The sequence below is a fragment of the Tupaia chinensis genome, unplaced genomic scaffold, assembly GCF_000334495.1.
Source record: "Tupaia chinensis unplaced genomic scaffold, TupChi_1.0 Scaffold000146_1, whole genome shotgun sequence".
Taxonomy (NCBI): Eukaryota; Metazoa; Chordata; class Mammalia; order Scandentia; family Tupaiidae; genus Tupaia; species Tupaia belangeri.
The window spans coordinates 11,926,379-11,937,921 of record NW_006159616.1 but is presented as its reverse complement, the minus strand read 5'-3'; the positions used below and the strand labels follow the sequence as shown (position 1 = coordinate 11,937,921).

Genomic DNA, 11,543 nt, shown 5'->3' with positions numbered 1-11,543 from the left:
CTGGCGCGGAGGAGGGGGGCCCCTCCATCGGTCCGCAGGCCCAGGCTGCTCGGCCCCAGCGGCCCAGCAGAATCGCGCAGCGGAGAACCAGCGCAGGTCGGCGGGAAGGGGCGCCGCGAGTGCGGGGGAGGGGGCGTGGCAGCCGGGGTCAGTGGTGCGGGGCTGGGCTGCTGTGCGCGGCGGGAGGCCAGGCGCCCGCAGGGCCCAGGCCCAGGGCTTCTCCAGGCTGCGCTCGCTTCAGCCACACGGGTGGGAACCAGGGTGGAGGTAACGATCGATGCGCAAAAGTCCGGGCTTCGACATTGCGGGGCATTTGAAAACCACAATGTAGGAATGGCACTGCGCGGCGCGCTGGGGAACTTGCGGCTGGAGCCCAGGCCCGGGGGTGGGGGTGGGGACGGGGACATAGGAAGGGCCCTTCGCCATCGCCCACCTTCAACGCCAGTCCCGGCCAGAAAGATCATTTCCCCTGCGATCTTGAGAAAGTCGTTTGAGCCTTTGAACCTCTGTGGGAAACAGCGATAATTACTTCATCCTCCAGACTCCCCCCCCATCACGTTTTGAGGACCGGAGAGTTTCCAGAAGGCTCTTGGCAGCCTGTAGTGCCCGGCGCGGTTTCTCGCCTATAGAAAAAGGCTGGCCCTAGAATCACAGACGTCTGGAGCTCTTTTCCTGGTTAAAGTAAATTAAAATGGCGAGCAGACCTGAAAAAAATCCCTGAGCTTAAAACCCGTTAGGCCTCCCAAGGGCCTCAATGTCGCTTGATTTGCAAACATAACTGGTCATTTCTAATCAATGTTTATGTTAGACAGAACTAAAACTTAACCCCAGACAATCATAAGAAGCCAACAAACATATAATTATGTGACTGGTGACTTTACAATAAGGTGCCTAAAAAAAAAGGCAACTTTGTCATTACAAACCAGTTAAATAATTTCTTCATTTTGCTTTAACATGTTCCCCTTACCTCTGATATTCTCTCATTGGAACGCTAAACCTTTTTTGGTTTGCTATTCCCGTTTGTAAACTGCTCCTTATCAAATTATTTAAACCATTATATGCCTCAATGTGATGTCAAAATGGGCTATCCAGGAGAAAAAGAGCCACTCAGCAACGGAGGGAGTAACCAGGCTAGTCGCTTACATCCTTTCTTTGTGCCTTAGAGATGTCTAAATCTTTACAATGCAGACTTAAGAGAAACAACTCATCAAAGAGACTTTTTATGTAGAAATAAACTGGAAAGTAAAAATTCTTTATTTTAAGGTTTTTGCCATAGAGTGCATGTGCTCAGAGAGATGGAGACAGAGAAAGGGAAAGTGAGAAATTACCCCCCCCCCAGGGAGTATGACCATGCCCAATCTCTTTTCCTCCATTCTCCTCTTGGGATTTTGGGTACATGCACACACGTGCCCAGCGTGAGTTACAAACTGCCAGATCTGGGACTTGAACCGTGGTTAGCCATGTGGGAATCCAGCACCTTAACCACTATGTCACCTGCTGGCCTCCCCCAAAAAATTATTCAGAGTTCTTCCCGGGGACCAGCAGGTGGCGGGGTGGCTAAGGCACTGGACAATTTGAGTCCAGAATCTGGTGGCTTGCTTTCTCACTTTTCTCTCCCTCTCTCTCTCTCTTTCTTACTCTCACTGTGTCTCTCTCTGGTCAAATTAAAATGGATAAATGAATGATCAAAAATAAATGATTTTTTTTTAATGTTCTTCCTATAAATGTTAAAAGGCTTTTGCTATCTGAACTTTTGTTTTAAAGTTTTTGCTACAGGGTGCATGAGCTCATTAGAGAGAGAAAGAGAGAAAGCACCCTGCCCCCCAGGAGAGGGGATGGCTATGCCACAATCCCTTCTCCATTCTCTTGGGATTTCGGGGACACACACACACACACACACACACACACATACACACACACATCCGGCATGTTCTTCGAGCATCCTGATGGGGACTCCAGCTGCACAGTTGGCCATGTGGGCTTCAGGTGTCTTAACCAGCAGGCCACCAGCTGGCCCAACATTTAATATCTTTAGACTTCCATTTTGCTACCTATGAAATGGGGAAAATGAGGGCTGCTGTACACCACTGACTTTAGCGAGGCTCAGGTGTGGCTCTGGAAACAGGTGAAGGGGCTGATGCGGTGGCAGTTTCACATGTACACTAGTCAGTAGCCATGAATGCATGTTCTGCCCATGGATGAGAAGGCTCTGCATTGTTTACTCTCCACAGAGGGAGAAGTAGCAGGGCATGAGAAAACATCACAGTTGGCAAAAGCCCCTGACTTTTGATAGAAATCATTAGATTTACTTCTACACTACATGTGTAGGAGAAGGCTGAGTAGGACACGCAAAGACTGCCTAAACAACCTTAACTAATATCATTAGGGGAAGGGGCGCGGCGAGTGCGGGGGAGGGGGCGTGGCAGCCGGGGTCAGTGGTGCGGGGCTGGGCTGCTGTGCGCGGCGGGAGGCCAGGCGCCCGCAGGGCCCAGGCCCAGGGCTTCTCCAGGCTGCGCTCGCTTCAGCCACACGGGTGGGAACCAGGGTGGAGGTAACGATCGATGCGCAAAAGTCCGGGCTTCGACATTGCGGGGCATTTGAAAACCACAATGTAGGAATGGCACTGCGCGGCGCGCTGGGGAACTTGCGGCTGGAGCCCAGGCCCGGGGGTGGGGGTGGGGACGGGGACATAGGAAGGGCCCTTCGCCATCGCCCACCTTCAACGCCAGTCCCGGCCAGAAAGATCATTTCCCCTGCGATCTTGAGAAAGTCGTTTGAGCCTTTGAACCTCTGTGGGAAACAGCGATAATTACTTCATCCTCCAGACTCCCCCCCCCATCACGTTTTGAGGACCGGAGAGTTTCCAGAAGGCTCTTGGCAGCCTGTAGTGCCCGGCGCGGTTTCTCGCCTATAGAAAAAGGCTGGCCCTAGAATCACAGACGTCTGGAGCTCTTTTCCTGGTTAAAGTAAATTAAAATGGCGAGCAGACCTGAAAAAAATCCCTGAGCTTAAAACCCGTTAGGCCTCCCAAGGGCCTCAATGTCGCTTGATTTGCAAACATAACTGGTCATTTCTAATCAATGTTTATGTTAGACAGAACTAAAACTTAACCCCAGACAATCATAAGAAGCCAACAAACATATAATTATGTGACTGGTGACTTTACAATAAGGTGCCTAAATAAAAAGGCAACTTTGTCATTACAAACCAGTTAAATAATTTCTTCATTTTGCTTTAACATGTTCCCCTTACCTCTGATATTCTCTCATTGGAACGCTAAACCTTTTTTGGTTTGCTATTCCCGTTTGTAAACTGCTCCTTATCAAATTATTTAAACCATTATATGCCTCAATGTGATGTCAAAATGGGCTATCCAGGAGAAAAAGAGCCACTCAGCAACGGAGGGAGTAACCAGGCTAGTCGCTTACATCCTTTCTTTGTGCCTTAGAGATGTCTAAATCTTTACAATGCAGACTTAAGAGAAACAACTCATCAAAGAGACTTTTTATGTAGAAATAAACTGGAAAGTAAAAATTCTTTATTTTAAGGTTTTTGCCATAGAGTGCATGTGCTCAGAGAGATGGAGACAGAGAAAGGGAAAGTGAGAAATTACCCCCCCCCCAGGGAGTATGACCATGCCCAATCTCTTTTCCTCCATTCTCCTCTTGGGATTTTGGGTACATGCACACACGTGCCCAGCGTGAGTTACAAACTGCCAGATCTGGGACTTGAACCGTGGTTAGCCATGTGGGAATCCAGCACCTTAACCACTATGTCACCTGCTGGCCTCCCCCAAAAAATTATTCAGAGTTCTTCCCGGGGACCAGCAGGTGGCGGGGTGGCTAAGGCACTGGACAATTTGAGTCCAGAATCTGGTGGCTTGCTTTCTCACTTTTCTCTCCCTCTCTCTCTCTCTTTCTTACTCTCACTGTGTCTCTCTCTGGTCAAATTAAAATGGATAAATGAATGATCAAAAATAAATGATTTTTTTTTAATGTTCTTCCTATAAATGTTAAAAGGCTTTTGCTATCTGAACTTTTGTTTTAAAGTTTTTGCTACAGGGTGCATGAGCTCATTAGAGAGAGAAAGAGAGAAAGCACCCTGCCCCCCAGGAGAGGGGATGGCTATGCCACAATCCCTTCTCCATTCTCTTGGGATTTCGGGGACACACACACACACACACACATATGCATGCCCCTGGCGTGTTTTTCAAGCCTCCAAGTCTGGGACTCAAGCCACACTGTCAGCACTGTCAGCCATGTGTAACCCAGCTGCCTTAACCTCTGTGATACCTGCTGTCTCAACAGACCACTTTAACTGCCAAAAATAAAATCTAGGTCCAACTAGTGAGGTTTTTTTAAAGATTTATTTATTTGTTTATTTATTTTAATTTATTATTACCATTTTCAAAATTTGATCAGAGAGAAAGGGAAAGTGAGAAAGCAAGCCACCAGGTCCAGGACCCGAACCACAGTCAACCATGTGGGAGTCTAATACCTTAATCACCATGCCACCTACTGGCTCTTCAACTAGTGAGTTTTATATTATTGTGCCTGACACAGAGCTAAAATTGTTTTTAAAGAATTGTTTTTATTTTATTTGTTATTATTTATTTATTTATTTATTTGACCAAAGACAGAGAGAGAGAGAGAGGAAATGGGAAAGCAGGCCAACAGGTCTGAGGCTTGAACCACAGCTATCCATATCAGAATCCAGTGTCTTAACCACCATGCCACCTGCTAGCCCCTAAAATTTTCTTTTTAATGGTTTCTGGTGCACTTGCCTGAGAGAGATAAGAGTCTTGGAAAGATAAATCGCTCACTGCCATGCCGCAATCCCTTCTTCATTCTCCTCCTGGGATTTTTGGCACACATGCACACATGGCTGGTATGATTTTCTTTTATTCTTTTTTTAAGAGATTTTTGCCTTAGGGCACATGTGTTCACTGGAGAGAGAAATAGACAGTGAGAGGGAAGGTAAGAAATCGCCCCCAAGGGCAGTGGCCATGCCTCAATGCCTTCTCTTCCATTCCCCTCCCAGAATCTTGGGCATACACACACACACACGCACACAAACACACACACACGCCGGGCATGATTTTTGAAGCCACCGAGTCCAGGTCTCAAACTGCAGTTGGCCATGTGGAAGTCCAGCAACGTAACTCCTACACCATCTGCTGGTCCCACCCAAGGTGATTTTCAAGCATCTAGTACCAAAACCACTATGCCACCTGCTGTCATTCCCCCCCCACCGCTAGAATTTTATTTTTAAGAGAGATTTTTGCAATATGCATTTGCGCTTGCTAGAGAGCCAGAGAGACGGCAAGAAATCACCCTTCCTAGGGGGAATGACCATACTACAATCCCTTTTCCTCTCATCTCTTGGGATTTTTGGGCTTACACGCACATGCACCCAGCATGAGTCTCAAGCCTCTGAGTACTTTACTTGAACTTGGTCAGCCCTGTGGGAGTCCAGTGATGTAACCGCTAAGCCATCTGCTGGTCCCACATGGCTAAATTTTTTAAACAGAAGCCATAAATCTAGTATTTGTCTCTACTATTTAAATAATTGACCTAAAAACAGAGATGTTAGGTTTTATTAAGCTAGTTTCCTATGCTTCCTGTTGTCTTTTATTAAGTCTTGTCTTTGATGACTTTTTAAAAAGTCAGTCTTTAAAATATTCAAAGAGCTAAGTGTGTTTTGTTTTGTTTTCACAACTATGTAACTTTCTGTATTTGTTTTTAAAATCTTTTGTCGGGACCAGAAGATGGCATGATCGTTATGTCACTGGACTCCCATGTAGTCAACTGTGGTTCGAGTCCTGGACCCAGAAGCTTGAAACTCATGCCAGGTGCATGTGCATGCATGCCCAAAATCCTGAGAGGAGACTGAAGAAGGGATTGCAGCATGGCCATCCTCCCTGGGAGGTGATTTCTTGCTTTCTGTCTCTCTGTCTTTCTGGTGAGCACACAAGCCCTATAGCAAAAGCCTTTCTAAAAAATATATATATATATATATTTTGTCACTTTGGTATTGTTGCAGGGTGAGTTCTGATTCTATTTAATCAAGTATTTTAAACCTTTGACATTTGATTTGATTTCAAAATAAATTCTAAATGAAGTCTTTCTTAATTTTTAAATTTATTTTCTAAAAGAAAGAAAAATACAGGGAGAGAGGCAAACCCTTGACAGGGTCTTCACACCACATTGCCCAGCCCTGTAGCCAGCCAGGATCCCAGCTGCACCCAGGCAGGCCCACTGTGTTCAGGCAGACCCTAGGTCACCAATTTGGGACCTTCCTGCATGGGCTCCAGCAGACGCAGCACCCCTGCTGCCTGCAACACTGTGACTGAGGCACATTTTAAATGAAGTCTCTTTGACCTCAGATTAATTTAAGAAGTTTCTAGAAGAATACCTAAAATAACTGGGGAAAAAATTATTTTTCTCCTAGTAGAAAGAGAGATGTTGGTCCAGCCCACTAGCATAGCTGTTAAATCCTGTGCCCAGGGAGCTGGGTTCCACATTGCTGACTGTGGTTGGAGAACTGGCCCCTGAAACTTCAAAAACATTTCAGGCATGCATTTTTTTAAAGAATTTTTTAATTATTTAATTTTACCTATTCATTCATGTATTTTAATTTGACCAGAGAAAGACAGAGAGGAAGAGAAAGTGGGAAAGCAAGCCACCAGGTCCAGGACTTGAACTGTGGTTGCCCATGTGGGAGTGTCCAGCACCTTAACCACCATGCCACCTGCTGGTCCCCTAGGGCATGCATTTCAGATGTGTGCATTTCTGCCCAAAATCTGATGATATGGAGAAAAGGGGGGTGGGGGGATTGATACATGACCATTCCCCATTGGGAAGGCTCTTTCTGTCTCTCTCTGGTGAACACATGTACCCTCTGGCAATTTAAAATAGAGAGAGATGCTGGGGACCAGCAAGTGGCATGGTGGTTAAGGTGCTGGATGCTCCCACATGGCTGACCGTGGTTTGAGTCCTGGACCTGGTGGCTTGCTTTCTCGCTTTCTATCTGTCTCTGTCGCTCTCTCTCTCTGTCTGTATGTCTCTCTCTGGTCAAATTAAAATAAGTTAGTGAATAAATAAAATTAAATAATTCTTTAAAAAAATAGAGATATTAAACTAATTAAACTGTATTATGTGCTAAATTAATAGAAAGCAGGGGCTAGCAGGTTGCACATTCCCACATGTCTGACCACAGTTCAAGTCCTGGACCTGGTGGCTTGCTTTCTCACTGCCCCTCACCCTGGTCAAATTAAAATAAATGAATGAATAAATAAAATTGAATAAAAATGTTTAAAAGTTTCTTATAAAAATAAATAAATGGAAAACATTATCAGAATAAGTCATATTAAAATTTCTTTAAGTTATATTTGTTATTCATGAGTGTTCCAAAATTATAGGAATTCCTAAAAATCTGATATATTCTGGTACAATCTTATCAGTTGTAGTTCTCATTATTTATATTAAGATGTTGTATGTTGGGCCAGCATGTGGCTCGGCGGTTAAGGCACTAGATCCCACATAGCCAGCTGTACAGTTCAAGTCTCAAATCCAGCACCTTGAAAATCTTAGTGGGCACATATGTACCAAAATCCCAGGGAGGCTGGAGGAGAAGGTATTGCAGTGTGGCCATCTCCCACCCTAGAAAGGGATTTCTCACTTTCCCTCTCTCTGTCTTCCTGTTTCTCTCTGGCACGTGTATGTGTGTCCAGAATTCTGAAAAGAGGTAGAGATGGAGGATAAAGGATTGTGGGGTGACCATTTCTCATTGCGGGGCAGGCGGGGTGATGTTTTCTCTTCTCCCTCTCTCTCTGTCTCTTGGTCTCTCTCTGGCAAGTGCATGTGCTCTCTAGCACCAAAAAAAAAATGTTTTTAATCTATTTTTCTTGTGTCAGAACATAATTGGAAAAGTTCTTGGCTTGGTTTCTTAGCCTAGAGAGGTTTTTAAAGGTCTTATCTACGACATCTCACTACCAAAAGAGTTGTTTAAAAGCTAAGGTTGATTGATAGAAAGTCAGTAAAGCCCCTTGGATAATACGAAAGCTCTTACCAAAATAGAATTTTTTAAACCTGTACGTTAGATTACTATTCTTGTTATACTTATGAAAATAATTAATTCAATGATTATGATAGTAAGTCTAGTTCAATTAAACTGGACTTATTTTCTAAAAACATTAATCTTACTGTAATTACTTTAGATAAAAATGGAAAGAACTGTTACAAAAAGATTGCATTTTAATGCTATTGGGCACATGTGCTTGCCAGTGAGGGGGTGTGGGAAAAGGAAAGTGAGACATCATTCCCCGGGGAGATGGCCAAGCTACAACCCCTTCTCCTCTACTCTCCTCTCAGGATTTTAAGTATGCACACACACGCATCTTGCACGATTTTCAAGCTGCCGCTGGTGGGTCTGGGTCTCAAACTGCAAAGTCAGTCATGTGGGATCCAGCACCTTAACCTCCACGCCACCTGCTGCCCTCCGTTATCAAATTTTAGTCTTCTTTTTTTTTTTTTTTTACATTTTGTTATCTCCCTGCAAACTGAATTAAATCCTGATCTTTCTTCTAGTTTCACTAAAAATGAAAGCTGCCCTTTCCCAAGCCCTACATGCTAAACCTAACTGACTTTAAGGGTCAGCCCCACCATACAGTGCTTAAGCGCAGTGCAGAGGAAGCCAGATCTCACATAACCCCCAGTGACTTGAAAAATCATGATCCAGGGACCAGCAGATGGCGTAACAGTTACATCACTGGACTCCCACATAGTCCCAGACCCAGTGGCTTAAAACTCATGCTAGGCACATGTGCGTGTGTGCCCAAAATCCTGAGGGGAATGGAGAAAGGACTGTGGTGTGGGCATTCCCCCGGGAGGTAATTTCTCGCTTTCTTCCTCTGTCTCCAGTGAGCACATGAACCCTATAGCAAAAAAAAAAAAAAAAAACTCTCTTAAAAAAAAAAAAATCATGATCCTGACAGGACAGAGAATTAATAGAAAAAGGATTGCAAGCATTACCAGGCTCTGTTGAAGGGTACCACCCCTACCCCATGTGCACATGCCCTCAGGCATCAAAAAAAATGAAAATGAGAAACATTAAATGACTTTATACTCCAAAAAATCACTATAGGGCAGCCTCGTAGCCTAGTGCTTAAGGGAGCCAGGTCCCACATGGCCAGCCATGTTCAGATCCCAGCCCCAGGGCTGATGGAGCATGGTGATAATGCACGTGGATCCAGGTTTGCTTCCCAGGGCTTCTGTACATCTGCAGATGCTGCGCACATGTGCCTGTGACCCTGGCCTGCTGAGGCAGAGGGTGGACTACAGCTTGAAGGCCATTTAGAGGGTCCCTGTCTTTCTCTCTCTCCTTTTCTCTCTCTCTCTTTCTCTCTCTCTCTCATGAAATAAACTTTAAAGGGGACCAGCCAGTGCAGTGATGGAGAAGGCAGCTACATCCCACATTGCTCATTAGACCAGCCAGTGCAGTGATGGAGAAGGCAGCTGCATCCCACATGGCTCATTGCGTGGTTTGAGTCCCAGACCTGGCAACTTGAAAAACACGCTGGGCACCAGTGCATTCATGCCCCAAATCCTGAAAAGAAATAGAGAAGAGATTGTGGTGTGACCACAGCCTACTGAGGGGGTGCTTTCTCCTCTCTGTCTCTTGATTGTGAATACATACACCTTCTGGCAATTAAATGAAAAAATCACTGTATGGGGCTGGCAGGTGACGTGGTGGTTAAAGGCGCTGGACTCCCACACAACAGACTGCAGTTTGAGTCTCGGACCTGGCAGCTTGCTTGCTCGCTCGCTTTCCTTCCTTCCCTCTCTGGTCAGATTTAAATAAAGTTAAATAAAATATATTTTTTTAAATCACTGCAACAGATCATGTATGGACAGCGTCATGCCTGCTACTATATGGGTCATCAGAAAATTCACCCAACACCACCCGATGACATAGCCAGAGACATTCAACTGCTGTCTTCATTTCACCACCTAAAGATCCTTTAAAGTCAAGTCTAGAAGTCCTCATGACTAGCTGTCCCCTAGACTCTCAGAAAGCCATAATTTGCTCCAAATAGTAACCTTTGTTTTTCTTTTGTTTTAATAAAACAATACTTTGAATTCCCTTAAAAAAAAAAAAGAAGAAGCAATTTAGCATCAGTGGTACATCAAACGAAAAGTTCTTGATACCATCACAGCTCAACAGGAAAAAAAATTTGTACTCTTATTAATAAAAATGTTTCTATATCGGGACCAGCAGTTAGCATAATGGCTATGTCGCTGGACTCCCATGTAGTTGACCGTGGTTCGGGTCCCAGACCCGGAGGCTTAAACTCACACTGGGCGCGTGTGCGTGCGTGCCCAAGATCCCGAGAGGAGAATGGAGGAGAAGGGATTGCGATCCCCCTGGGGGCGTAGTGGGGAGTCCGTGCACAGCCATTATGCTAACTGCTGGTTCCCAAAAAAACCCTTGTACTCTTATTAATAAAAATGTTTCTATGTTGGGACCAGCAGTTAGTCTCTGTCTGGCGAGTGTACGCGCCCTATAGCAAAAACTTCTCAAAAAAAAAAAAATGTTTCTATGTTAATAAATTTAAAAGTTGATTGTTTCCTTCAGGGATTTTTTTCTCTTAACCTTTTAATTTCTTAGAAGATATATTCACTTGCCAGCGAGAGACGGATTCACAGGGGGGAGGGAAAGGGAGAAAGTACCCTCCATGGAGAATGGTCATGCCCAGTCCTTTCCTCCATATCTCCATTCTGTCGAGATTCTGGACTCACACATGTTCCTTCCTGGTGTGTTTCTCTGGCTGCCAGGTTTGGGCCTTGAATCACCAGGTTGGCCAGATGGAACCCAGCTGCCTTAACCATCAGGCCATGGAGCCAGTCTTCCCTTAAGAAATCTTAAGGAACAAATATAAATCTTTCATCAGATTGGTACTAAATCCTCCGTTGATTTGGTTCATTGGTTAAACCTTGGCTCCTGGAAACCTCTGCTGCAGGGAACTTTTCAGTCGTTGGCTATTACTCTCCTTATTGTTCTGTTTACTTCCCTAGTGCAGTATATCCTCTCAAAGATTGTAAATGCATTGCAGAAGCCACTCACATAACCACAGTCACTGCCATCAGGATCAGACAACGTGGGGAATTCAACAACGTGACCACTCATGCCTGTGGTGACTGTCATTTTGAATACGGATGACTGTGTGGCCTTACATCCCAACACAATGGCTGATGATGACAATGCCTAATAACTCTTTGTTCTGTGACTACATCAACAGTGGTAACAGAGAATAACACGAGACTATTTGGTTATACTCTTGGCTTGCTGAGAGGTTGACCAAAAGAAGGGATTGTCAGAGTAAATAGAGTGGATGGGGCTAGCAGGTGGTGTGGTCATTAAGGCACTGAATGTCCACATGGCCAACTGCAGTTCGAGTCCTAGACCCAGCACATGTACCCGTGTGCCCAAAATCCTGAGAGGAACATGGAAGAGAAGGGATTGCAGTGTGGCAATCCCTCTGG

General features: G+C 45.0%; 2 protein-coding genes across 6 annotated transcripts in view; one reads left to right on the top strand and one right to left on the bottom strand.

Annotated features, from left to right (window-relative positions):
• Positions 1 to 407, bottom strand: part of FBXO2 (F-box protein 2) — an 8,820-nt gene extending 8,413 nt beyond the window's left edge. The window contains exon 1 of the mRNA XM_027770676.1: positions 8 to 407. Coding sequence (XP_027626477.1) covers positions 8 to 407 — 400 coding nt within the window. The remainder of the gene's footprint in view (positions 1 to 7) is intronic.
• The window catches only part of FBXO44 (F-box protein 44), an 18,766-nt gene continuing 7,247 nt past the window's right edge, over positions 25 to 11,543 (top strand). For all 5 annotated transcript variants that reach the window (XM_006145329.2, XM_006145327.2, XM_014586573.1 and 2 more), the window contains exon 1: positions 25 to 96. The gene's annotated coding sequence lies outside the window, so the exon portion shown is untranslated. The remainder of the gene's footprint in view (positions 97 to 11,543) is intronic.